Here is a 27738-nt window from a genome sequence, read left to right on the forward strand (position 1 = left end):
GGTTCGCGCCCAGGCTCTGTCGTAACCGGCCGCGACAGGGAGGTCCGTGTGGCGACGCACAATTGGCCTAGCGTCGTCCGGGATAGGGAGGGTTTGGCCAGTAGGGAAATCCTTGTCTAATCGCGCACCAGCGACTCCTGTGGCGGACCGGGCGCAGTGCGCGCTAACCAAGGTTGCCAGGTGCACGGTGTTTCCTCCGACACATTGGTGCGGCTGGCTTCCGGGTTGGATGGCGCTGTGTTAAGAAGCAGTGCGGCTTGGTTGGGTTGTGTATTGGACTTTCAACCTTCGTCTCTCCCGAGCCCGTACGGGAGTTGTAGCGATGAGACAAGATAGTAGCTACTAAAAACAATTGGATACCATGAAATTGGGGAGAAAAAGGGGTTAAATGTTTTTCAACCAATCCACAAATTTCTTGTTAACAAACTATAGTTTTGGCAAGTCGGTTAGGACATTTACTTTGTGCATGACACAAGTCATTTTTCCAACAATTGTTTACAGACAGATTATTTCACTTATAATTCACTGCATCACAATTCTAGTGGTTCAGAAGTTTACATACACTAAGGTGACTGTGCCTTTAAACAGCTTGGAAAATTCCAGAAAATGATGACATGGCTTTAGAAGCTTCTGATAGGCTAATTGACATAATTTGAGTAAATTGGAGGTGTACCTGTGGATGTATTTCAAGGCCTACCTTCAAACTCAATTCCTCTTTGCTTGACATCATAGGAAAATCAAAAGAATTCAGCCAAGAGCTTAGAAAATAAATTGTATACCTCCAATTTCCAAACTCCTGAAGGTACCACGTTCATCTGTACAAACAACAGTACGCAAGTATTAACACCATGGGACGACGCAGCCGTCATACCGCTCAGGAAGGAGACACGTTCTGTCTCCTAGAGATGAACATACTTTAGTGCGAAAAGTGCAAATCTATCCCAGAACAACAGCAAAGGACCTTGTGAAGATGCTGGAAGAAACAGGTACAAAAGTATCTATATCCACAGTAAAACGAGTTCTATATCGACATAACCTGAAAGGCCGCTCAACAAGGAAGGATCCACTGCTCCAAGACCACCATAAAAAAGCCAGACTACGGTTTGCAACTGCACATGGGGACAAAGATCCTACTTTTTGTAGAAATGTCCTCTGGTCTGATGAAACAAAAATAGCTCTGTTTGGCCATAATGTCCATCGTTATGTTTGGAGGATAAAGGGGGATGCTTGCAAGCCGAAGAACACCACCCCAACCGTGAAGCACGGGGGTGGCAGCATCATGTTGTGGGGGTGCTTTGCTGCAGGAGGGAGTGGTGCACTTCACAAACTAGATGGCATCATGAGGTAGGAAAATTATGTGGATATATTGAAGCAACATCTCAAGACATCAGTCAGGAAGTTAAAGCTTAGTCGCAAATGGGTCGTCCAAATGGACAATGACCCCAAGCATACTTCCAAAGTTGTGTCAAAATGGCTTAAGGACAACAAAGTCAAGGTATTGGAGTGGCCATCACAAAACCCTGACCTCAATCCCATAGAAAATGTGTGGGCAGAACTGAAAAAGTGTGTGCGAGCAAGGAGGCCTACAAACCTGACTGTTACATCAGCTTTGTCTGGAGGAATGGGCCAAAATTCACCCAACTTATTGTGGAAAGCTTGTGGAAGGCTACCCGGAACGTTTGACCCAAGTTACACAATTTAAAGGCAATGCTACCAAATACTAATTGAGTGTAAGTAAACTTCTGACCCACTGGGAATGTGATGAAAGAAATAAAAGCTGAAATAAATCATTCTCTCTACTATTATTCTGACATTTCACATTCTTAAAATAAAGTGGTGGGAATTTTTACTAGAATTAAATGTCAGGAATTGTGGAAAATTGAGTTTAAATATATTTGGCTAAGGTGTATGTAAACTACCGACTTCAACTGTAGGAGCTATTAACCGAAAATGACAACATGGACATTTATCAAAATGTAACAAGTACAATTCCTCTCCCCTCTCTCTCTACCTTCTCCCCTCTCCTACTAGCTTCTGGAGCCTCCACTTACACACTAGACAGTGGCATTGGAACGTTCCCTCTGCCTGACTACAGTAGTGGGGCCGCAGGAAGAAGCCTGTCTAAGATGAGGGGGGCTGGAGCTGAGCATGGCTCCTCTGGTTCCCCAGGGAGGGTAGGAAGGAGGGCTAGGACCCTGGACAGAGAACCCTCATCCCTGGAGCAGTGCTATCAACCTCACAGAGAGATGACCACCCCGGTACTGTACGGGTCTGTACTGGAGGGGAAAGGCATGAACAGACAGACAGCTGGGGTCATTCATGAAGGTACAGTAGTGAGAAATATACATCACAATTCATAATATCAAATACATTATCACTGTATGTAATATGAAATATATCACAATACACTATATTAAATATTCAATACTCAAAAACAAACATATCGTCATAAGGGTATAGCAATCTGATGATTTGGTATAGGAAAAATGTTAATTAGTTTTATACAATAACAATGTGCTTTATGTATGCCCTGTTTCATTTAAGAATCAAATGTATTTTGTCATCTTTGCAGACAAAGAAGCCTATGGAGCTCACATGCTGTCCCCCCACTCAAAGACCTGGACATTCCCCAACCTGAAGACCGCTGCAGGGCCCACTGAGGTGTACCTGGCCATGGAGGAAGAGGTGGAGACTGCCCCCTATGGATCCCCATTCAGAGGGGTGGGTTGAAAACATGACAATAATGTCAGACTAACTATTTTCCATTTGAAATATGTGAATTCTTTACAATGATGTGCTCATGAATCATTTAGAATAGGATTATTAAAAATGAATTGTGGATTTGTGACATTTGTGAACTTTTTACAAATGACTGTCTCTCTCTTCCCTCCCTCCTTCTTTCCCCTCTCCTCTCCACTCCTCTTCCGCCTCCTCATTATAGAAGGCCTGTGGTCCCTCTGTCTCTCGTAACATGGACCCCAGCAGTCTGCCGGTGCCGGCCCAGACAGGGTTGAGCCGACGTGGGAAGATCCGCAGTACTCCCAGTGCCCCAGAGATGGGCCTTGGCCGGGAGGCGGGCCTAGAGCTGGTGAGGGAGAGGCCTGAGGAAGCCCTCTCCCCCAGCCGACCCCAGGTCCTAGAGACCCCTGAGTCACTCAGTGACTCGCTCTACGACAGCCTCTCTTCCTGTGGTAGCCAGGGATGACAGGGGGAGGCAGAGAGACAGGTGCTTTGCAGATCTTACTGCGGTGCTGACTGACGCACCTTAATAGAACATGGGATATGGACTGTGCTAAGATATACCCTTTTCACACTATCGTGTCAACCCGAATCACATTGGACTGGCTCGACTATTTCCTTTTCACATTGTCCTTTCCAGAATGGTTTCAGCTTCTATGGTGGATGCGTAACCAAGCCAGCCGGATACAACTTGGTTCGACCCAGCTTGGTTTGGCTCAGTATTGTGAAAAGGGTACAAGTGGCACTGACCACCTTTAGAAGAATATGGATAAGGACTGTGATAAGATGGTCCCCTTAGGACTTACATGTATGCTTTCTCACCAGCTATGTTGCAAGGTTAACTGGAAAGAAAAACCTCTCCTCAGGATAACTACAACCCAAAGGATATAGACTATTCAGAATATCACTGTTTTATGACGGGAGGTAATTGGAAAGAACACACTCCGCTAACCAAAATAGTTACTTAAATCATTTAAGGATTATGAAATATCCGGACAAGATGACAATATCAAACATTCTCAGTCTTTGTTGAAATTGAATATGCCTTGTTCAATCTTACTCTGACCCTCACCAAAAGATCTTACTATATTTATTATAGACTACAGAGCGCTGAACACCCTGACCATGCAAGTACTTACCAATATGTCCTTCTCTTTTCTTTATCAGTTCAGACAATGTACTGATTCCGTTATCTTGAGCTCTTAAAAAAAATGAATGTTAATGTTTGTGATTTTTCGCTATTGAATAAAAATACATTACAATTTTGAAGTATAAAATTATTTGTTGATGGTGTCGTTCAGATTATGTCTCTGTAACTGCCAAGAAAGCTTGTCAGAATATGTTTTTAGTTTAGCTCACCATTCTTTGAAGGTAATAGATGCCAGCAATAATATTGTGAAAAAGAGATGTGGCTACATTATTGTCCAATTAATATGTATTTGTATTATTTATTTTCATGTTAAATCAACTCCACATAATTTGGGTAATTGTCCATTTTTTTTGTAATGTGTAAATGCAGTCACCTGGCTAAAATAGATTCTTGTTTCACGCTGGATGTCAACATACTTTAAAAAATGTTTTTATGATTATTTCTTGTGTTCTCACTGAAGCACAAATAAATACAAGAAAATTGCACCATATACCTTGCAATTGAAATGTGTATCAGCATGTTTGCATGCATGTACTGCAATGAAAAACAGGCATTTAGTTAAGCATTTTTAAATAAAATGTATCAAATTAGATTATCATAATTACACTTATGAAATGTGTTTTTCACAGTATACAGATGATCAAAACATGAAAGAAAATACAATTTGGCACAAATCTTGCGAGAGAATGCATCGGCAGTTGGTTCATCTATTCTACAGCCTTGACCAGTCCTTTTTGTGCCGCAAAAGGTCATCTGAATTACCAAAACGGTACCAAGAGATTGTTTATAAGGTTATTCTTCAAGGTAGCATACATAAGTGGAGCAGGAGACAATAATAGAGAAAGCTCAAGGAGTGGTGCTCAAGACTATCACAGGTCATGATGTCCGTCACATAACTTTCTATAAATTAAACAAAAAAACGATTGCGGGGAATAGCACTGACAACGAACCAAAATATTATGACTTAAAATAAAACAATGATTCATCTCCAAGCTCAGGACAGTCCGCCGAAAAATCTTGGCAAAAAGAATTCACAGTTTTGCGAACGTAGGCCTTCATAGAACAACCACTCTCCCTACAGGACAAGCATCATCACTGCAGCAGTAGCTTAAAATACAGCCTTTTATCGTAACCTCCTTTTGCAAGCTCAAAACAAAGCAAATAAACAATATACCATAAGTTAACAAAGAACGACAAATAGTAAAAACACCAATAGCATTGCAGACCAGAGGCTTTGTTGCTGGTTCTGTTCCTTCTCACAGATAATTTTTTATTTGAAACTTCAATTGGATTTCTTCCATCTACTTCTTTTCTTTCTTCTTGTCCTGAAAATATAAAATATCACAATTTGCATATTGTGAAATGTGCTTACATGAGGGAAAAGTAAATTATATCATATTTTGTCTGTAAAAAAAAAAAAATACAAAAATTACCTTCTCATTCATGGCAAGAAGAATCATGAGTTTTCTGAAAATGGTCACAAAGTCGAGGAACAGGTCCACGCAATGCCTTTCAAAAGACAGAAAAACATTTACTTCATTGCAATTACTTTATATATTATTTTCCCATTCTAATACATCAGCAAAGTAAAAAGCTTTTACGACTGATTATTTGGTGAAATGTTGAAAAGACTCACCAGACGTAGTCCTTGTCTCCGTTCTCGGCTTTCTCAATGATGAGCTGAGTGTCGAACAGAACAAAGCCACACATAATGACCAGCCCCATGTACATGTGAGCCTGTTAGTGAAGAGAAGAGCTATGTTACACCTGGGTCACCTTGCTGAGACCTCACAATTATACTACACACTTCCAATGTATGAGTGGAATCACTTCACATCCCGAGAGAGATAGATCTATAAATATTTAGGCTACCTTGAAGAGTATTGCTGATCCAAAGAACATGTTCAACACAGACACAAGGAACAAGATGGACAATCCAGACATCAGAGTCCCTGAGAAGACAACAAAGAACACATCACATCAAATCAAAGTAGTAAATCACATGGTAAAACAATGTATATACAGTGCATTCTGAAAGTATTCAGACCCCTTGCATGTTAACACATTTTGTTACGTTACAGCCTTATTCTAAAATTTATTAAATTGTTTTTTCCCCCTCATCAAACTACACAAAATACCCCATAATGACAAAGCAAAAACAGGTTTAAACATTTTAGCAAATGTATTTAAAAAACGTAAATATCACATTTACATAAGTATTAAGACCCTTTACTCAATACTTTGTTGAAGCACCTTTGGCACCAATTACAGTCTCAAGTCTTCTTTGGTATGATACGACAAGCTTAGAACCCCTGTATTTGGGGAGTTTATCCCATTTCTCCTCAAGCTCTGTCACGTTGGATGGGGAGCCTCGCAGCATAGCTATTTTCAGGTCTCTCCAGAGATTTTCGATCAGGTTCAAGTCCGGGCTCTGGCTGGGCCACTCAAGCACATTCAGAGACTTGTCCCGAAGCCATTCCTGCCTTATCTTGGCTGTGTGCTTAGGGTCGTCCTGTTGGAAGGTAAACCTTTGCCCCAGTCTGACGTCCTGAGTGCTCTGGAGCAGGTTTTCATCAAGGACCTCTCTGCACTTTGCTCCGTTCATCTTTACCTTAATCCTGACTAGTCTCCCAGTCCGTGCCGCTGAAAAACATCCCCACAGCATGATGCTGTCACCACCATACTTATACCATAAGGATGGTGCCAGGTTTCCTTCAGACGTGACACTTGGCATTCAGGCCAAAGAGTTCAATCTTGGTTTCGTCAGACCTGAGAATCTTGTGTATCATGGTCTGAGAGTCCTTTAGGTGCCTTTTGGCAAACTCCAAGTGGGCTGTCATGTACCTTTCACTGAGGAGTGGCTTCCGTCTGGCCACTCTACCATTAAGGCCTGATTGCTAGAGTGCTGCAGAGATGTTTGTCCTTCTGGAAGGTTCTCCCCTCTCCACAGAGGAACTCTGAAGCTCTGTCAGAGTGACCTTCAGGTTCTTGGTCACCTCCCTGACCAAGTTCCTTCTCCCGCAATTGCTCAGTTTGGCTGGGCGGACAGCTCTAGGAAGAGTCTTGGTGGTTCCAAACTTCTTCCATTTAAGAATGATGGAGGCCACTGTGTTCTTGGGGACCTTCAATGCTGCAGACATTTTTTGGTACCCTTCCCCAGATCTGTGCTTTGACATTATCCTATCTCGGAGCTCTACGGACAATTCCTTCGACCTCATGGCTTGTTTTTTTTCTCTGACAAGCACTGTCAACTGGACCTTAGACAGGTGTGTGTGCCTTTCCAAATCATGTCCAATCAATTTAATTTACCACAGGTGGACTCCAATCAAGTTGTAGAAACATCAAGGATGATCAATGGAAACAGGATGAACCAGAGCTCAATTTTGAGTCTCATAGCAAAGGGTCTGAATAGTTATGTAAATAACTATTTTCAACATTTCTAAAAACCTGTTTTCTTTTGTCATTATTGTGTGTAGATTACTGAGGGGAAAAATTCAATCAATTTTAGAATAAGACTAACGTAACAAAATGTGGAAAAAGGTGCCTGAATACTTTCCCAAATGAACTGTATATATCTTGACTAAATTGACATGAATTCTGTGAAATAGGGTTTACGTTCAGTGAGTTAACTAGGCTACTGAATAGTGTAGAACATCTTTGTACCTCCCAGGTAGAGGTAGCTCCTACGCTTGGCGTACAGAGCACTGAGAGTGAAGCAGATGAAGATGATGGAGGTTCCGAGGAAGGCTGTCACAATGACGCTAGAGAGACCAGATAGGCAAAGACACGTTCTCTTGACTCTTCAATTGAAAAACAAACCGACTTAAGAAATGATTTCCAACAATATTCAATAGCACCTTGGGTTAATGGTAATGACAAAATCCATTGCCGGTCCAAGACCAACACCTGGTGAGAAAGAAAAAGTCAATTTGACTGACTAGGCATATTGGCCATAGTGTTCTTCAATCAATATTGAGTTTTTGTTCTAATGATACTGAGATATTACAGTCAAGAAGAGTCAAAGATTGCTGTCTAGAGCCCTGAGTTTACCTGTGAAGAAAGCAAACCCTGCAAGGATAGCCAGTCTATTCTTCTCTGTCTCCGAGTTGTGTGGCGTCATGGACAACCAAACCATCATGCCCAGGGAACACAGAAGTGACAGCAAACCACCCTAAAGGAATATGATAAAGCCAGTAGTATTTTTGATTAGATATCGCTTCACCATTGACTAACATCTATCTGTTAGTTACTCTCTGTTAGCCAATGTTTGTCTATTATTATGGGGTGGTGTGCTTACTGTTTACCTGAAAGAGCCGTGTGACAACATGGACATAGGAGCCTGCTGCAGCCACGAACATGCACACTGCCAAGCAGGAGTAGACATTCTTCAGGTGTAACTGGGTAGAGTGGGAACTGGGGAAAACAACATTGAGTTAACCATGTCAGTAACTTACAAACAGAGCAGTATTATTTGCATTGGAAACTTGATTTAGGTCTGCTTACATTTGGGAGAACTTGAAGAGAGCATGAAATCTGATGCTGTGGTGAAATATGTTCATATTGAGGCAGGATTCTGAGATCTGAGACAGATCTAAAAACAAGTCAAAGTTATTGTGTTGATGGTGGAAATGACATAGATTGGTGTAGCTGACGTTACCAATGATTCTTGACTGTAGCTATCCGTGCTGTAGCCAGGCAATTCCATAGTAAGGGAATTACACTGAAACTCCGATTTTTTTCACTTTCAAATGTATGCCAAACAAACACAATTGATTTCAAAAAGTTTACCAAACCATATGCACAATGACTACTTTGAACTATTTGCACAGTAAACAGAGAAGCCAACTCTCCCACATCACGCCACACCTCATATCTCACGCATTGAAAAGTACTGCATTTATTTTCTTAATTAGTCCATTGAATACGTTTCAACTGTGCTCCAAATCGTTTTGAAATCGTAGCATCTGCGCCTGCAATTTAACATCGTGAGCGGTGTTATCATTGTCCTGGTTTACCACAGCACTGTTAACCGTTGCACAATGAAGCATATGATTGGTCTAGTTATGTAAGGGATCAAGGGGATTGGGTGCGCGTTTTAAAGAAACGTCCCTCAACATTAGTAGAGTGACTTTATAAAACTGGAAATAGAGCAGCACAGTAGCGCTGTTTTAGGTTGTCAACACAATTAGGTTGCTGTTACTCCCGTCCATATTGCAGAATGCAGCCTTTTGACAGCATGTACTAAAATCGATTTAATCCACACTTGCATTTGTTTTTAGGCTGTGACAACAAAAAGGCAGCAGACAGACCTACAGTATGTTTTAGCAGGGAAGTTTGGTAGAGGGATCTGAACTATGAAAATAATTTAGTCAAACAGATTGTGAACCCAAAAGTGTAAATTTGATTCTAGAAGGGGGACAATAAATAGAAAAATAATTTGGTTAGGTGTTAAGGGCAGATTTCTGTAATCTTGTTTTCATGAGTTTTTATTATCTATTTACTTTATTTAGTCTGATCAGTGGTACAATTATCCTGCTTAACAATGAGCTAAAATATAGGGTAATTAGTGTGCTTGTCAGCAAAACACTACTGGGTTTTATTATTCCACTTCTTCATTATTTTTCCAGTGTGTAATCACATATTTGAAATCTGATATGCCTAATTGTCTTTGAAAATGAATTATATCAGGCTATGTATTTTTGCAGCCCTTTATAGACATTTTTAATAAGTAATACAAATACTGAATGCTCCAGGCCTAAAATATAATTTTTGAACATTTTAGTATTTGTGCACATGCTAGGCAGAGATGGTAGGGGGATTCACAACTCATAATGATCATACTTTGTCTATGTAGAGTAAGATGATGGAAAGGATCTTCAATAAACTACCTGAATATCACTGCATCGCAGCACTAGCTGTGCCACCAGAGACTCTGGGTTCGCGCCCAGGCTCTGTTGCAGCCGGCCGCGACCGGAAGGTCTGTGGGCCGACGCACAATTGGCCTCCCTCCGGGTTAGGGAGGGTTTGGCCGGTAGGGATATCCTTGTCTCATCGCGCACCAGCGACTCCTGTGGCGGGCCGGGCACAGTGCGCGCTAACCAAGGTCGCCAGGTGCACGGTGTTTCCTCCGACACATTGGTGCGGCTGGCTTCCAGGTTGGAAGCGCGCTGGGTTAAGGAGCAGTGCGGCTTGATCGGGTTGTGTTTCGGAGGACGCATGGCTTTCGAACCTTCATCTCTCCCGAGCCCGTACGGGAGTTGTAGCGATGAGACAAGATAGTAATTACTAACAACAATTGGATATCACAAAATTGGGGAGAAAAGGGGGTAAAAATAAAATAAAAAAATAAAAAATACAATTTTAAAAAACGACCTGAATATTCATTAGATTATGCTTGAAGGTTGGGTGATTGAGAAATGAATTGTTAGAACAAGAACATTTTCAAACACTCAGCACTTGGGAAACATAGATCAAGGGTGGCCAACCCTCCTGAATTGCATGCAGGGTTTACCCAGATTACAAAATGTTTGTGTCCTTACCTTGAAAACAATATATGGAGAAGGAAACTGCAATATATGATTTGGTTACCCACTGTCATCAAGCATTAATATTAGTATTTCCTGAGCAGAGCCTTTGAGTAGTGGTAACACTCCCCAGCATGTGCCCCATACAACTTTCCACAACAGGAATCAATCCCTGCTTCCCACTGTTTCTCCCATTTGCCAGTCTCTCCATCAAATGATATTACTGTCTGAATAGTGTCAAACCACTTCAAAATTATTATTTTTAAATTAGACTTTCAATTTCATCCCCCCAAAATCTCAAAGTAACAAAGTTATCAAATGTTCAAAGCATCCTGAATACACCTGACTTGTGGTTTTTATTAGCCACCCTGGTCATAGGCATAAGACATGTCAAAATATAATTGCAGGAAATTAGCTTTAAAAAATACAATTTTCCTGGGTGAGAACCCCACAGACTCCCCATCTAGGGGTTGTGCCATGGGCAATTCAATTCATATAGCAAATCTCAACACAAGCTTTCTTCAAAAGTTAGCAGCCCTGAATAAATAATAATAATACAAACATTTACAGGAAAAAACTGCAGATGCTAAATTTACCGTAATGATGTTGCCAATCTCTGCCAGTTTGATAATGTAACCAAACTTTGTATCTACACATTTCTTCTTGTAAATGTGTTTTTGTAAAATGTTCGGAGGAAATTGTTAAAAGTAGTCTTCGTGCATAAAGTTGAATGGTTTGATAAAAACTTTGAAACCAATGGTTTTTATTAGTAATTTTTAAAGTTAAAAATCTGAGCCCGTTAACGTTACCATGGAATTGTCCAGCTACGTCGTTAATGTAATGTTATTCTAGCTAGCTTGAATTTAAACTCAAATACTAACTAATACATAATTAAACGTTATAACGAAGAAAATACATACCTAGATAGCTTTATTTCTTGTATTTTATTTGTCTCTACTTTTAATTTTCTTCCTTGTTTACTAATTGTAGCTACGTGTCAATCGATTTGAGAGTCTCAACGTAGCGACATCATCACGTAGCAACAATTCTTCAATAGTGCACGCCGCCACCAACTGTACTGGTAATGAACCGAATAAAAAAACTAAAATAATAATATAATAATCATCATCATCATCATCATACAAAAGACGAATACGTCGCTAATCCGTTGTTGTTATTTGTCCCCTGATTGCCAAGGTACATAGCTCATGGTTCCTACTACTAACGCTACACTCGTTAAAATAAAACACTACCCCATTCCACTACTTTGACCATGACACCGGCCTGGGAGGACAGGACACCACAACTCAACACACCCTGTAACACTTCTGAAGTCAAATATCGTATACCCAAATGATTCTCTGCACCACAAAATTTATTTTCTCTGATTTAGATTCAATTTATGCGGTACAGTTGATAACCATAGCTAAAAAGCCAACCTTACTGAAGCATATATCACTCGTTGACCTATCCCTCTGTGCTGGCACAGATCCACTAATCACAGGCATCCTCTCAGGACCCTTGAACCATCCTCCTCTACTTTCTTCACTGCCTCAAACATACCGCACCTGCACTACTCTGACTCTGGCCACCTCCACCTGTCTCTCTCGCATCGGACGGACACTTCCCCACCACTACAGTTGACACACAATTTTATCCAACGAAACTACACAATCCTCTGTCCCGTGTACTTCTGCACACTTCCCACATCTTGAAAATGTCCTCCTACATACTGCTGTGACGACTATAAATGGTGCACCTAAAACAGCGCAGTGGATTTAACACAAAAGCCCTATCAGGATAACTGATATCCTAAGATGACTTTGTCGAGTAAAGACTCAAAACTCAAAAGGACTGACAGCGACTCCTGTTTCACCACCGGAACTGCGTCGCACCAAATACGGCGGTCGTCACAAACACCAGGAAATCTTCGACTTCAATTGCTCCACCTCCACACTTAACGCTACCCCAGAAAACAATCATTTCAATGGTGCCATGTTTCTAAGAGCAAAGCGAGATAACATATATTGACCCAAGTTGCGTGACACGGAGAGCCCACTCCCTCTGGTCAGAAGAAACACAAACAAATATCACAAGTCTACTACAGGTTGCCTTCACTGATTCAACTGCACCCAACTAATTTCCCACCAAAAATGGATACGCCAAAAGGCAAGGATCCACTATCTCAAAAACAATCCTTCCTACTGGACCCGATACTTCTTTATCATGCTCGGGCACCTTCCACTTCACTTAACTCGCCCTCATTCACTTCCATTTCACCTCCAGAACTCGGTCTGGCGCACGGCTCGCTGTTTGCACTTGACACCAATCTTCTTCAACACTCCATCTCCATTTTTGACGCCATCTTCCTCGAATTCAGTTCCGACCTCTTCTTCATCTTCTTCCTCATTTCCCCCCTCCCATTCCTCCTAAGAAATCGACCTTTCTGTGTCCGTCCACTCATCCCAACATTGCTTGCGGCCCACACTCATCTCGTCACCAGCCTTGAAGCTGTCCGCTCTCTCTCTCTCTTTCCCTCGGCGTCCAGAGCTATAGCAATAGCAAGCGTACATGCTTGTTTTCTCTCGCTGTCACCCAAAGACTTTTCTTATTTCGTAGCAAAAAAGAATGTACATTTCTGTATATTATATGCCTCAAATCCAATGGGATGGACATATGTTTTAAATTTGTAATACAAAACATTTCACAATCTCTACAAAAAAACACAAATAGACAAGGAAATACAATCCAACTTTATATTGGCAACTTTTGCCCAGTTTGCGTACAATATACACTTATTTCTTGCCAAAAGCTATAGTGTAGGCCTAACATTTGTTTTTATCCAGAGTGATTTACAGGAGCAATTCCGGGTTGTGCCTTGCTCAAGGGCACATCGACAGATTTTTCACCTAGTCGGCTCAGTGATTCCTTTCGGTTACGAGCCCAACGCTCTTCGCCGCTAGACTACCTGGCGCCCTATTGGAAAGTATGACCCATCTTACACTGAACAACAATGTATAGGCCTACATGTGTGTTCATGATTTACAATTTACATGTAGCTTTATTTGGTTTAATTACCAACAATGTCAATGAGAACAACTAAATCTACACAATATCAACAACCAGATATCTTTGGTTAATCATTAGGATTGGTAAAAATGCATTCAAATATCTTAAGTGATCAATGTACACAATAAAAACGGACATAAAACATTATATAAACAACTTGATTGTACCCACATAAAATAATCCTAGTTTCCATCATTATTTGTGGAATGGCAATATACTACAGTAACAAACATTTACTTGTTTGAACATTTACCTATTTAACATTTAACACAAACCCCCTGAATTTGATTATTGTTTTTTGATAACACAATGTCGTTGGTATCATTTACGATGATTCGAGGAGTAATGTTTGAAAGGCACAGTTTGGAGGAAAATATGTGATTAACTTCACACAATCCAAAAATGCTAGCCAAAAATTACAATTTGGCAGAGGTTTTGAATATTGTTGTTTTGATAACCTCATTTGCAGTGGGCAAATAATGACGCAAATGAACACAAATTGTAAAAAATAAAATACTAATTCAGCATTAGGAGTACCACAATTACATATAGTTTTGTTAATACAGTATTTGACCACATTCAGTATGGCATAAGGGTGCATATATCTGACTGAATTGGAAATGCAGTTGTCACTTCTTGAAGCAGTCTTTACTTATCAAAACAAATAGTGCAACTTCTGTCATTTAGTATTACAAGAAAAACAGAAAAATAAATGTGTTAAAAGACTGGACCAAATATTCCAAGAGCGACACTATACTGTACTTCTGCTGAGCAGCCTACAACCATGCCATCCAGTGTTGGCATTCAAGTGACCAGATTAAAGAAGTTCGTCCCAAATGATAAACTCAAAGAGCTTTATAAAACTTTATAACATCGTTGTATGTTAATCATAAAAATATATATATAATGTTGCTAATATTTGAAGCTCTTCAAAATGATTTACTTACAAATGTATTCAGTACTTATTGGAGAGGCATTTTTCTTTGTTGGCCATTTTACAGTAAATAATACAAATATTTACATACTTAAACATCCGTTAACCGTATAGTACATGAGCATATGCTGACTGGTCAAATATCCAGGAAAATGTAAAGAATACATTCTGTTGGCATTCTGGATATGATTGTGACCCACCCGTATAACAAGTAGCACTGTAGTCCATCATGATTACAGAAGAGGATTGCATAGTGAGATTGGAAGAAGAAAACAAATCATTAAAACAGTTTGAGCTGCTTGGTTTTTGTGTTTGTTAAGAAGGGAAAAAAAGGCACAATGATACAAGTGTCCTGAGTTAGATCAGGCCATTCAGGCCTCTGGTTTGGCAAAAAAACAACAACACTTTATTCATATTCATTTGGAGTGATTGCAGTACTCTACGGTATTTTGGCTCAGAGTTGTCAGACAGTGATTGACAGACAGACAGATGCTCAGAGTAAAGGCCTTAGAATGTCATGAAGTGCTCGTCTGAAACAAATACACTGCATGTGTCTCTGGCTGGTGAGCATACAAATACAATGTTATATGAATATAATGTTATTTTTCTATTTCCATGTTTGTGCTTATGTTCTGGGCCAGGTGCTGGCTAGTCTGGCAGTGAGAGCAGGGTCCTCTCCCGTATCCATCATGGCACTCTTAGCTCCCCCAGTCTGATGTAGATGTCTTCAGCCTGACTCAGGTCTTCAAACACCGGCAGCAGGTGGAGCAGCTCCGAATCCTCCACATCATCAAACCAGGACACCACAGGAACCTGAGGGGGCAACAGAGAAACCATTCACTCACTTACTAATGCTTTGTTTGCAGTGTTAGGGTATTGACAAATTGTATATTATTGTTGTATATATCAGAATGTATATATCTGTGCTAAATCTTAAGTTCATATTCTGTTAACTCAAACCCAAATAATAATGTTGTTGACTCATCCTATACTCATGCAGCGCATTCCGAAAGTATTCAGACCCCTTGACTTTTTCCACATTTTGTTACGTTACAGCCTTGCTCAAAAATGTATGAAATTGTTTTCCCCCCTCATTAATCTACACACAATACCCCATAATGACAAAGCAAAAACAGTTTTGTTTTTTTGCAAATGTATTTTTTTTTAAACACCTGCGCTAAATTCAATTCAGACCCTTTACTCAGTACTTTGTTGAAGCACCTTTGGCAGTAATTACAGCCTCAAGTCTTCTTGGGTATGACGCTACAAGCTTGGCACACCTGTATTTGGCGACTTTCTCCCATTCTTCTCTGCAGATCCTCTCAAGCTCTGTCAGGTGGGATGGGGAGTGTCGCTGCACAGCTGTTTTCAGGTCTCTCCAGAGATGTTAGATCGGGTTCAAGTCCTGGCTCTGGCTGGGCCACTCAAGGACATTCAGAGACTTGTCCCGAAGCCACTCCTGTGTTGTCTTGGCTTTGTGCTTAGGGTTGTTGTCCTGTTGGAAGGTGAACCTTCACCCCAGTCTGAGCGCTGTAGAGCAGGGTTTCATCAAGGATCTTTCTGTACTTTGCACAATTAATCTTTCCTCAAATCTGACTAGTCTCCCAGTCCCTGGCGCTGAAAAACATCCCCACAGCATGATGCTGCCACCACCATGCTTCACTATAGGGATGGTTCCAGGTTTCCTCCAGACGTGGAGCTTAGCATTCAGGCCAAACTCTATGTGGGCTGTCATGTGCCTTTTACTGAGGAGTGGCTGCCGTCTGGCCACTCTACCATAAAGGCCTGATTGGTAGAGTGCTGCAGAGATGGTTGTCCTTTTGGAAGGTTCTCCCATCTCCACAGAGGACTTCTGAAGCTCTGTCAGAGCGACCATCAGGTTCTTCGTCACCTGACCAAGGCCTTTCAAACTACGCCCGATTGCGTAGTTTGGCCGGGCGGCCAGCCCTAGGAAGAGTCTTCGTGGTTCCAAACTTTTTCAATTTAAGAATGACGGAGGTCACTGTGTTCTTGGGGAACTCCAACGCTGCAGAAATGTTTTGGTACCCTTCCCCAGATCTGTGCCTCGACACAATCCTGTCTCGAAGCTCTATAGAAAATTCCTTTGATCTCATGGCTTGGGACCTTATAACTGTGGGACCTTATATAGACAGGTGTTTGCCTTTCAATCAATTGAATTTACCACTGGTGCATTCCAATCAAGTTGTAGAAACATTACAAGGACGATAAATGGAAATAGGATGCACCTGAGCTCAATTTCGAGTCTCATAGCAAAGGGTCTGAATACTTATGTAAATAAGGCATTTCTGTTTTTGTTTTTTTAAATCTTTTTAAAAATTTGTAATAACTTTGCAAACATTTCTAAAAACCTGTTTTCGCTTTGTCATTATGGGTATTGTGTGTATAGATTGATGAGCAAAAAAATAAATGTAATCCATTTGAGAATAAGGCTGTAACGTAACAAAATGTGGAAAAGGGAAGGGGTCTGAATACTTTCCGAATGCTCTGTATGTGGTCAAAGGATAAATGGAAGTGAAAACACTAACATCTCAAAACAGACCGTTTAAAAAATGCTTGCCATTTCCTCATAGAGGATGATGTCATCCTACTCGCCTGAATATTTTTTATGACGGGTATACGCCCACACCGTTCCACAGAAAAGCTGCTTTTTAACCTACTTTATTACAATTATTTTTAAGAAAAACTATTTCACTCATATTGTAATTAATAAGAGGTCATATTACATGGAAATCTGGGAACACTGGACAGTTATTTTAAGTGGAATATAAGGTTAAACCTTTAAAAAGTGAATAGAATAGAATGCAGTAAAATGTGAAATAAAATCATGTTAATTATCAGTTTGAATCCATAAAGCGGTCACAGTTGAGTTGAAAGAAGTTGAATGAAACCCAAACTCACAGCATTCTCAGGGTGGAAGATGTATGAAGCAGGAGAGTTGTCCAAGATGAGGGTCTTATGGAGCTCTCTGCCCAGTAGGCTGAGGTCTTTGACATAGAAACCCTGATGGAACACACAGGACTCCCGGAACAGCCGTGCCCGGAACACCCCACACTGATCCAACAGGTCAGTCACTGGGTCTGCATACTAGGGGAGGGCAAGGAAATGGGGGGAGAGGGGGGTCAGGAAATGCAGGAAAGGGCAAGACCAGAAGTGGGGAATGGAGAGTAGGGGGTAAGGTGTCACCAAAGTTTACCCAAGCTACTAATAATGTACAATTGCAGTCAAATATTCGGGCACCCTTGCACTTTAAAATAGAGCTGAATGTTCCATTTTCTCTTTTCAAAACTGGTTGAATGGCTATTTTTACCCTGTATGCACCTTTCACTTTTGGGCTCCCGAGTGGCGCAGCAGTCTAAGGCACTGCATCTCAGTGCTAGAGGAGTCACTACAGACCGTGGTTTGATTCCAGGCTGTATCACAACCGGCCGTGATTGGGAGTCCCATAGGGCAGCGCACAATTGGCCCAGCGTCATCTGGGTTAGAGTTTGGCCGGGGTAGGCCGTCATTGTAAACAAGAATTTGTTCTTAATTGGCTTGCCTAGTTGAATAAAGGTTACAGAAATTAAAAATATGTAACTTCCCACAGGTGAGATAAATAACACAATAAATGAGAATAAATTGCCTCCAACCAAATATTTATTTTAAGTCCAGGCCATTTTATTTTTACTTTGAAGTGTGAACACCAATTTTTTTTCTATTTCAAACTTATTTTAAAAAATATATAGAATTGTGCAAGGGTTCCAATATAGTTGACCACAAAAGTAACTACACGTTACATTGAAAATGTATGCTAGCTCCTTTATATGTAAATTCACAAAGCAGGTTTTGGCACTACAAAGGTCATCTAACACACAGGGAAAAGGCTACAGAGGGTTGGGAAAGAGAAAAAGCGTGTAAGACTTCCTAAACTAGTATTCAAAATGAAGAGTAATCTTCTCAAGAAGAATCATAGTGAAATGTCATAACAACACAATGTTTTATTCTTATTTTTTAGCTTACCTTGGCAAGACTGGCAGTAAACAGAATACACTCAAACAGCTCTCCCATTCGCTGTAGGAACTCATCCACATACGGCCTCTTCAGCACGTATACCTGAAACAAACACCTGGCATTAATGTTTTGTAACACTTTGCATTGTGTTGCCCTTATACCTAGCTATGTAATAACACTATAATTACTACAGTAACAACATTCTTATTACTTTACTAATTGCTTTGAAATGACATAGTAACGAAGTATTATATTATTATTATAATAGTCACTCTTCCTCTGTAGTCATACTTATATTTCTTCCACATTAACTGAAATTGTTGTGGTCATTGTGTCCATTACCAGTTGCTGGTGGACAGTTCCTGAAACAAGTAATCAAGAACAGGCCGTGCATGTGTTAACCAGCCTATCCTGGATTACTTGAACCAGGCAGAGGCCCATGGTGAAGAATCCCGAACCAAACGACAGTACTCACATGCGCAGTTGTGCATATGCATTTTTTGCATATGCATTTTTTGCATGAAGTTCTGCATGCAAAGGACACAACACAGTGTTGAATTATTATCCCCGGTGCAGTGCATTGATGAGTGAATTCTGTTCCACATTTTCTCTAAAAGTGTGCTCTAAAATTGTGTGCTCTTATTTATGAAAAGTGAACTAACTATGCTGAAATGACTTCCTTCTTCTTTTTTTTTACTCTTACACTTCCTTTCCCAGCCAACCTCACATCTGTCCACTAGAGGGCTCATAGCGCCCGTAACAAACCTCATCTGTCCTAAAAACACATCCTATTTTAAGCTCAGCAAACACTGAACTCTGAACACATCAACATACAGTACATGAACGCCAAGCTACCCGACTCGACAAGCGCACACATACTGCATTTAGTTCATATATTTTACCTGGTGTGTGGTCCCCTCAATCTCCACAGGCACTATGAAGTCTGCATTGCTAATAGGCTAAGGAAAGAACACAGAGGGAGCCGTTGAACATTCTAATGCAATTACATAAGATAAAATCACTAAGACCTGGACTATAATAACCACATAAATATAATATACACTACTGTTCAAAAATTTGGAGTCACTTAGTCCATGTTCAAATAACATCAAATTGATCAGAAATACAGTGTAGACATTGTTAATATTGTAAATGACTTTTGTAGCTGGAAACGGCTGATGTTTCTATGAAATATTTACATAGGCGTACAGAGGCCCATTATCAGCAACCGTCACTCCTGTGTTCCAATGGCATGTTGTGTTAGCTAATCTAAGTTTATAATTTTAAAAGGATATTTATCATTAGAAAACCCTTTTGCAATTATGTTAGCACAGCTGAAAACTGTTGTTCTGATTAAAGAAGCAACAAAACTGGCCTTCTTTAGACTAGTTGAGTATCTAGAGCATCAGCATTTGTGGGTTCGATTACAGGCTCAAATTGGCTAGAAACAAAGAACTTTCTTCTGAAACTCATCAGTCTATTCTTGTTCTGACAAATGAAGGCTATTCCATGAGAGAAATTGCCAAGAAACTGAAGATCTGGTGCAACGCTGTGTACTACTCTGTTCACAGAACAGTGCAAACTGGCTCTAACCAGAATAGAAATAGGAGTGTGAGGCCCCTGTGCACAACTGAGCAAGAGGACAAGTGCATTAGAGTGTCTAGTTTGAGAAACAGACGACTCACAAGTCCACAACTGGCAGCTTCATTAAAAAGTACCCGCAAAACACCAGTCTCAACGTCAACAGTGAAGAGACGACTCCGGGATGCGGGCCTTCTAGGCACAGTTCCTCTGTCCAGTGTCTGTGTTCTCTTGCCCATCTTAATCTTTTCTTTTTATTGGCCAGTCTGAGATATGGATTTTTCTTTGTAACTCTGCCTAGAAGGACAGAATCCCAGAGTCGCCTCTTCACTGTTGACGTTGAGACTGGTGTTTTGCAGGTACTTTTTAATGAAGCTGCCAGTTGAGGACTTGTGAGTCATCTGTTTCTCAAACTAGACACTTTAATATACTTGTCCTCTTGCTCAGTTGTGCACAGGGGCCTCACACTCCTCTTTCTATTCTGGTTAGAGCCAGTTTGCGCTGTTCTGTGAAGGGAGTAATACACAGCGTTGTACCAGATCTTCAGTTTCTTGGAAAGTCCTCGCATGGAATAACCTTAATTTCTCCGAACAAGTTTCATAATAAAGTTCTTTGTTTCTGGCCATTTTGAGCCTGTAATCAAACCCACAAATGCTGATGCTCTAGATACTCAACTAGTCTAAAGAAGGCCAGTTTTATTGCTTCTTTAATCAGAACAACAGTTTTCAGCTGTGCCAACATAATTGCAAAAGGGTTTTCTAATTATCAACTAGTCTTTTAAAATTATAAACTTGGATTAGCTAACACAATGTGCCATTGAAACACAGAAGTGATGGTTTCTGATAATGGGCCTCTGTACGCCTATGTAGATATTCCATTTTAAAAAATCAGCCGTTTCCAGCTACAAAAGTAATTTACAACATTAACAATATCTACACTGTATTTCTGATCAATTTGTTGTTATTTTAATGGAGAAAAAAAATAGCTTTTCTTTCAAAAACAAGGATATTTCTAAATGACCCCAAACGTTTTGACGGTAGTGTACATATAACAAAGAAAAACATGATTAACTTTATGATATTTCCTCTTGACGACTGTTGAAACAAATACCCATACAAAACCCTTTAACAGTGAGTTGACAACAGCAGTAGTTACAGTGAGAGTTAAATAAAGGTCAGTAGCTACCTTGAATGAGCTATGCACCAGTGTTTCATCCAGGTCTATGACCACACATATCTTCCCCTGGTCCTGAGGTATCATCTCCGGCAGCAGGCTGGGTCCAGATGAGAGCTGTGGTGGAGGAGACAAGAGTACAGACCAAGGTCACTACTGTATCTGTACAGAGCACTCATTGGGGACAACAACACATCTTGCCCGTTTTATTAGGCTGGCTTTATGCTTCATCAACACTTCCTCACTCTACTACCATTAAAAATCAAATGACATTTATAGATTTCCACCAACCAATGCAACTACACTATAATAACAGTGTCGCAGTGTAACACCTGTGGGCTTTTGACAGCAGATGGACTTGATAGGCTATAGGGTCTATACTGTACATATACATGTTACATCAGATTCAATTCAGAGACGCAAACAATACCCAGGCCTCACAACAGATACTGCTGCCTCACTGCTTCTGTGCTGCCTGGAGGACACTAGGTAATATGAACAAACATGAAGCTCATTAAACCCTGGTTACATGGCGCTAACGCCCATCTACACCTGACAGCCTCACAAGTGGCCAGTGGGCAACAACACCTTTTCATGCTTCTGTACACATCGGTTACGACACACCGGGTACTAAATACTGTACATCTCGAACATATCTTATGTCTCCCACATGAACTGACATGCACATCACATTATCCACTCTTTGTAGGCCCTCTGCACCTCTGTTTTGCCTTAGTGGATTGCAATTCACTCAGCTGTCTTATCGTAGGAGATCTATGTGAACAGACCTAAAAACTCTGTAGCCGCCAACCGTCATGGTGGTGTTCAAGATGTTCACAACAGGTGCAGCAGCTACTCCATATTGCAACATGCTGTTATAACATCCACGGGCAATAATCCCACACATTCTCACGGGACAATAGGTATTGCTCAACAGAGGAAAGCAGTTATTTTATGCTTTTCCTGCAATTACGCCGGAGTAGTTAGAACATGTGATGAGGCACTTGACAGTGGTAAAATAAAAATGTTTGACAAAAAACACTTAGTTGTACACACAAGAGTATCATATCCTATAATAAAGGCTAACATGGCAAATTATAATGTTGTCACGCCCTGACCTTAGTTATCTCTGTTTTCATTATTATTTTGGTTAGGTTAGGGTGGGTATGCTTGTTTTGTCTTGTCTAGGTTTTTTGTATATCTATGGGTTTTGTAAGTCTAGGTAATTGTATGTCTATGGTGGCCTGAATTGGTTCCCAATCAGAGGCAGCTGTTTATCGTTGTCTCTGATTGGGGATCCTATTTAGGTTGCCATTTTTCCTTTTGGTTTCGTGGGTTCTTGTCTGTGTAGTTGCCTGTCAGCACTTGTTTTGTATAGTGGCATGGTTATTTTGTTCAGTGTTCTTTCTTCATTAAAAGAAGAATGTATGCATATCACGCTGCGCCTTGGTCTCCTCCATACAACGAACTAGACAAATGTGTGAAACTTTGTGGCAAATTTTTATTTATTTAGACTCTGCTTAAAGTGTCCAAACAAGCTTTGCAAACAAAATGCAAAATGACACTTTTTAGGCTACAAAAGTCCCATACTTGGTTGAAATACAGCAAACAGTCCATACACTATTTCTGATATGGATAATTACAACAACAATGCTGCCGTGATGCCGAGAGGAATAAATTATGTTACCTTGACAACGTCCCCATTGTCCTGTGGCTCCAGCAATGCATCCTGGGAAGGTGGCAGTGGTTTGGGGGCAGCCTGTGCTCCTCTGAGGCAACAGAAAAGTGCTTTGAAGAGGTTACAACTCCTAGGCTTCTTCGGAGAAGACCTGCTCACCTGGCCTGTCATGAGGGCAAAAATAAGAATGCTTTTAATTTGTGTAAAAATTAGCTGTGACATAACCAAGCTTTAGATTCAAACTGAGTGATATGAAAATTAAATTCACAAACACATTATGCTCATTCTCACACGGCAATGAAGGTTCTTATAAGCCAAGTAGATGGATGGGGTGAGGGAAATGGATGTTGTACATTTCTTTTCCCATGAAGAAGTAAGAAGGATTTCCCCCATTTTGAGAGACATCGTTGCTGTACATAACGTAGAATGAACTCCTTGCTCCCTTTACGAAAGGGAGCAAGGACACACACGCATACACACACACATACACGCACACACACACACACACACACACTCTGGGTTTAATGAGGTTGCTGCTGCTGGAAGGGGCTGGTACATGTTATATAATCATAGAGAGGGCGGGAAAACCCACACTCTTCACTAGGCAGTGACTGCGTCTCAAATGGCAGCCTATTCCCTATTGAGTGCATTACTTGTATCCAGGACCCTGTGCCACTGGTCAGAAGTTGTGCATAGGGAGTAGGGTGCCATTTGGGACACAGGCAGTACTTTCTGCTGTAGAAAACACAGACAGAAAACATTCCAACCATTTCACTGACTCTCCTGGAACAAGACCTCTGGCTGGAGCGGAGCAAGCCGAAGTCAGTCACACCTCAATGCTCCAAGCCCCCTTTGATCAGTCACTGTAAAAATGTGTCCTAGTTCACAGAGGTTCCACTACTGGGGGAAATTAGCATCTATTATTTGGTTGGATTGGATATGCATAGCACTTATGTTAATATACAGTACCAGTCAAAAGTTTGGAAACACTGACTCGTTCGAGGGGTTTTTCTTAATTAAAAAAAAAACTATTTTCTACATTGTAGAATAATAGTGAAGACATCAAAACTATGAAATAACACATATAGAATCATGTAGTAAACAAAAAAAGTGTTAAACAAATCCAAATATATTTTAGATTCTTCAAAAGTAGCCACCCTTTGCCTTGATGACAGCTTTGCACACTCTTGGCATTCTCTCAACCAGATTCATGAGTAGTCACCTGGAATGCTTTTCCAACAGTTGTGAAGAAGTTGCCACATATGCTGAGCACTTGTTGGCTGCTTTTCCTTCACTCTGTGTTCCAACTCATCCCAAACCATCTCAATTGGGTTGAGGTCGGGTGTTTGTGGAGGCCAGGTCATCGATGCAAAACTCCATCACTCTCCTTCTTGGTCAAATAGCCGTTACACAGCGTTGAGGTGTGTTGGGTCATTGTCTTGTTGAAAAACAAATGCTAGTACCACTAAGCACAGACCAGATGGGATGCAGAATGCTGGGGTAGCCATGCTGGTTAAGTGTGCCTTGAATTCTAAATAAATCACAGACAGTGTCACCAGCAAAGCACCCCCACACCATTACACCTCCTCCTCCATGCTTCACGGTGTGAACCACACATGCAGAGATCATCCTGCTCTGCATCTCACAAAGACATGGCTGTTGGAAATAAAAATCTCAAATTTGGACTCATCAGACCAAAGGACAAAATTCCACTGGTCTAATGTTCATTGCTCTTGTTTCTTGGCCCAAGCAGGTCTCTTCTTATTATTGGTGTCCTTTAGTAGTGGTTTCTTTGCCACAATTAAACCATGAATGCCTGATTCACGCAGTCTCCTCTGAACAGTTGATGTTGAGATGTGTCTGTTACTTGAACTCTGTGAAGCATTTATTTGGGCTGCAATTTCGGAGGGTGGTAACTCCAATGAACTTATCCTCTGCAGCAGAGGTAACTCTGGGTCTTCCGGATTGACTGACCTTCATGTCTTAAAGTAATGATGGACAGTCATTTCTCTTTGCTTATTTGAGCTGTTCTTGCCATAATATGGACTTGGTCTTTTACCAAATAAGGCTATCATCTGGGGGCCCACAGAGCACTAGGGCCCAGTGCCATTTTCAACATTTTCTCTATAAAATAAAATATTTGTTGTAACAATATTTGAAGGGCACCTACATAAGGACAGATTCATAATGGAAGTGCTTTAGCATTTCTAAAATGTAATTGTCAAACAACTACAAGGGGAAATGTGCAGTATTCGTGTAGTTGTTAGCATAGCTAAGCATTTATGAAATGCTTATGTACTGCTTATGAATGTGTTATGTATGGAGTTATGAGTGTGTTATGAAGTCCTTATAAGGATTTTAGGTACTGTTCAAATAAAGTGTTACCGAAATTGTTTAGAACTGACCTGTATAGGCATATTGTCAATCAGTGTACATGTAATAGTAAAAATGATTGATGTTGTGGATATCCTTCATCAACATAAACATAACATGCTAGTGCCAAAAGGGGGGAAAGAACCTCTGAGCATAGGGGTCCAAAGCCATTTTAAAGGGTAGAAAAGCCTATAGCTGAATATATGAAAACAATATTCTAATAAAAGAGAAGGAAAAAAACAACAACAACAAAAAAACAATATATAATAATCTATCATATTTTTCTCTGCTGAGAAAACATAGGAGCAGAAGGGTTTATCCCATCACACATAATCTGGTATTGTACCATTATCAAAGAGCAGTACACAGTGGCGTACCACAGTGTCGCAGGCCCGCAAGGTCTGAGCACATTTTTATTTGCAGTTTTATAGCTAATCTCATACTATTCTCCACATTTTGCAATGAGGACGAGAGAATTTAGCATTTTTAAAACGAATTTCCTGGAATTCTACACATATTGCCAAAGGTCTCGAGAGAAAAATGTGCAGTTTTATAGCTAATCTCACGCTATTCTACACATTTAGCCAGTTTTACAGCTAATTTCCCATAATTTGATTTTTTTTTGTCATGGTTTATGACGTGTTTATATGCTATCTGCATTTTGGGGGGGTTGAGGGCCCCCAAAACTATAGGGTCCAGTGCCATTAGAGTATCAGGCCTATCCTTTAATTCAAATCAAAGTGCCAGAAGCATAAAAACAACGAATCTTTGAAACCGCGCTTTACAATGGGCGGAGGAGGGAGAAGGGCATGTGTTTGTGCATACCACTGTCAACACCGACTGCGGTACCTGGCATTTCTACGGTTATGCTTGTCATCTTTCATCAGCAACCGTTTTAGGTTTAATTTCCAACAGCCAAAGGAAAAAAACACATACACTTGCCAATCTTTATATCGTACATTGTATCGTACAGGCCTTTGATATATGCGGTATTTTTCGAATGAGATTCGGATAGTGTACCACACCGGCGCGCATTGATCTGCCTTGATGTATTTGTCTCCAGGCTGAGCCTGCGAACAAAAACAAGACATGGCTGTGCTGTGTGTATGGCTCTAGACAGATGTGACAGTAATATGGAAATGTGCCATACAACAACTAGAAAATAAGATAAAGCATAAATCATAAACACAGGGCAGGCTAAATGCTGAGGTGGTTTGGTTTACCATTTTACGCGCGAAAAGATAAGTCTGTCAATTTATTAAATTATTATTATTAGCTATAAACATATCCCTAAATGTATAGTAAGATGGCATTAGATAACCTTGTTTTGATCCATAGAAATACCATAACATAAACAAAACGGAATCATTTGATTGTCTTGAAAGTCCAATAATGTGCGTAAATAGGTAAGAAATATTGATTTGGCTAACAAACACTGTTTTAATATCCTTTGCAGGTTTGAGTTCGTGATTACATACCAAATGTAATGCAGTTTTTCAAACAGCCTTTACTCTCGCATTGTCAAAAATGTGTTTGAACCAGAGGTGAAACACTTTCCAATTATACAGGTGTTCCATAATAACTGAAAATCAATCCATGTTCAGCATCAGTTGCATGTGTGGGTTTGAAACACCATGAAATATAATATAGACATTTAATATAGCCTATTTGTATGCAAGATTAATCAAATGTGTAGTAGGCTGCATAGCCGACCGTCAAGAGCAGTGCGCTCTAGAATGTCGCGCGCAATGTCCGCGACGTTGGAACTGTCAAATGGACGTGTTTAGATCAACCTTATATTTCATAACTTAACGAACCTTCTCCATATCAAATCAACCCATGTTTAATCAGAACAAACAATAGAAACGGGAACATATCCTACCTGTTTTCGGCGACAATTGAATGTCTTCTTTCTGCACTTGAGTGATGATAGAACTTTCCATCTGACAAGCACAGAGCCCTCAAAATCCAATCCGTTCCCCAAACAGAGATAAGCAGCCTTCATTAGGTTATGTTGACAAGTTACTAAAGGATTGCCTTGATAACTGTCATCCGTGTGTCTGTGTTGGATTTGTAAGAGGCTACATTTCATCAGCAACAATGTTTCTTTATTCCTCGCTTCTTCTGTTGTCCACACATGGGAGGGGCAGGGCGCTTGGATATGTTTTCGTCGTTGCGATTCCCTCTGCTGCGCCTCTCGGTTTACTTTATCACTAGTATATTTCCCGAACGGCCCCTTCCTGTCTCTGCGAAGTCCTCAATTTTCAATCCAACAACATGGAGAATTACAGGCGAAAGAAGAAAAACAACCGAGGAAATGGGGCAAGGGGGCGGTTTCAAGTTCCCCTTACAATAGATAAACAACACCGTCAAAATTGAATGATTACTGAGAGGAGGAGAATCAAACAGATTACACCGGCGGTAATATTTCTGAAAATGAAAAATAGTTATGAATAGAATTATATTTTAAATGTGAGATTTGTTTTTTTCCCCAGTGCTTTGTTTT

At 40.5% G+C, this 27738-nt stretch overlaps 3 protein-coding genes across 4 annotated transcripts in view; 1 reads left to right on the plus strand and 2 right to left on the minus strand.

The window, feature by feature from the left end:
* Positions 1-4904, plus strand: part of nckap5l (NCK-associated protein 5-like) — a 25597-nt gene extending 20693 nt beyond the window's left edge. Inside the window, exons 9-11 of the mRNA XM_029622560.2 lie at positions 2032-2325; positions 2573-2721; positions 2942-4904. Of these exons, the coding sequence (XP_029478420.2) occupies positions 2032-2325; positions 2573-2721; positions 2942-3205 (707 nt within the window). The 3' untranslated portion in view covers positions 3206-4904. The remainder of the gene's footprint in view (positions 1-2031; positions 2326-2572; positions 2722-2941) is intronic.
* LOC115102521 (probable Bax inhibitor 1) lies at positions 4168-12933 on the minus strand. Of its 2 annotated transcripts, none has more exons than XM_029622565.2 (10): positions 12694-12933; positions 8393-8480; positions 8194-8302; positions 7940-8060; positions 7747-7795; positions 7553-7650; positions 5762-5841; positions 5526-5626; positions 5323-5398; positions 4168-5214 (listed from the first exon to the last, which is right to left on the minus strand). In XM_029622565.2, the coding sequence occupies exons 2-10, from the start codon at positions 8446-8448 to the stop codon at positions 5191-5193; spliced, it is 714 nt and encodes a 237-aa protein (XP_029478425.1). In that variant the 5' UTR covers positions 8449-8480; positions 12694-12933; the 3' UTR covers positions 4168-5190. The 2 variants fall into 2 exon arrangements, with proteins under 2 accessions (XP_029478425.1, XP_029478424.1); XM_029622564.2 differs by having other exon boundaries at positions 11334-12931.
* Positions 12934-13155: 222 nt separating this feature from the next.
* Positions 13156-27714, minus strand: LOC115102520 (carboxy-terminal domain RNA polymerase II polypeptide A small phosphatase 2-like). The gene is made up of 7 exons (XM_029622563.2): positions 27115-27714; positions 22869-23023; positions 21194-21298; positions 19330-19386; positions 18437-18529; positions 17336-17521; positions 13156-15229 (listed from the first exon to the last, which is right to left on the minus strand). The coding sequence occupies exons 1-7, from the start codon at positions 27173-27175 to the stop codon at positions 15104-15106; spliced, it is 783 nt and encodes a 260-aa protein (XP_029478423.1). The 5' UTR covers positions 27176-27714; the 3' UTR covers positions 13156-15103.
* Positions 27715-27738: the final 24 nt, after the last annotated feature.

Source organism: Oncorhynchus nerka, linkage group LG20 (genome assembly GCF_034236695.1).
Source record: "Oncorhynchus nerka isolate Pitt River linkage group LG20, Oner_Uvic_2.0, whole genome shotgun sequence".
Taxonomy (NCBI): domain Eukaryota; kingdom Metazoa; phylum Chordata; class Actinopteri; order Salmoniformes; family Salmonidae; genus Oncorhynchus; species Oncorhynchus nerka.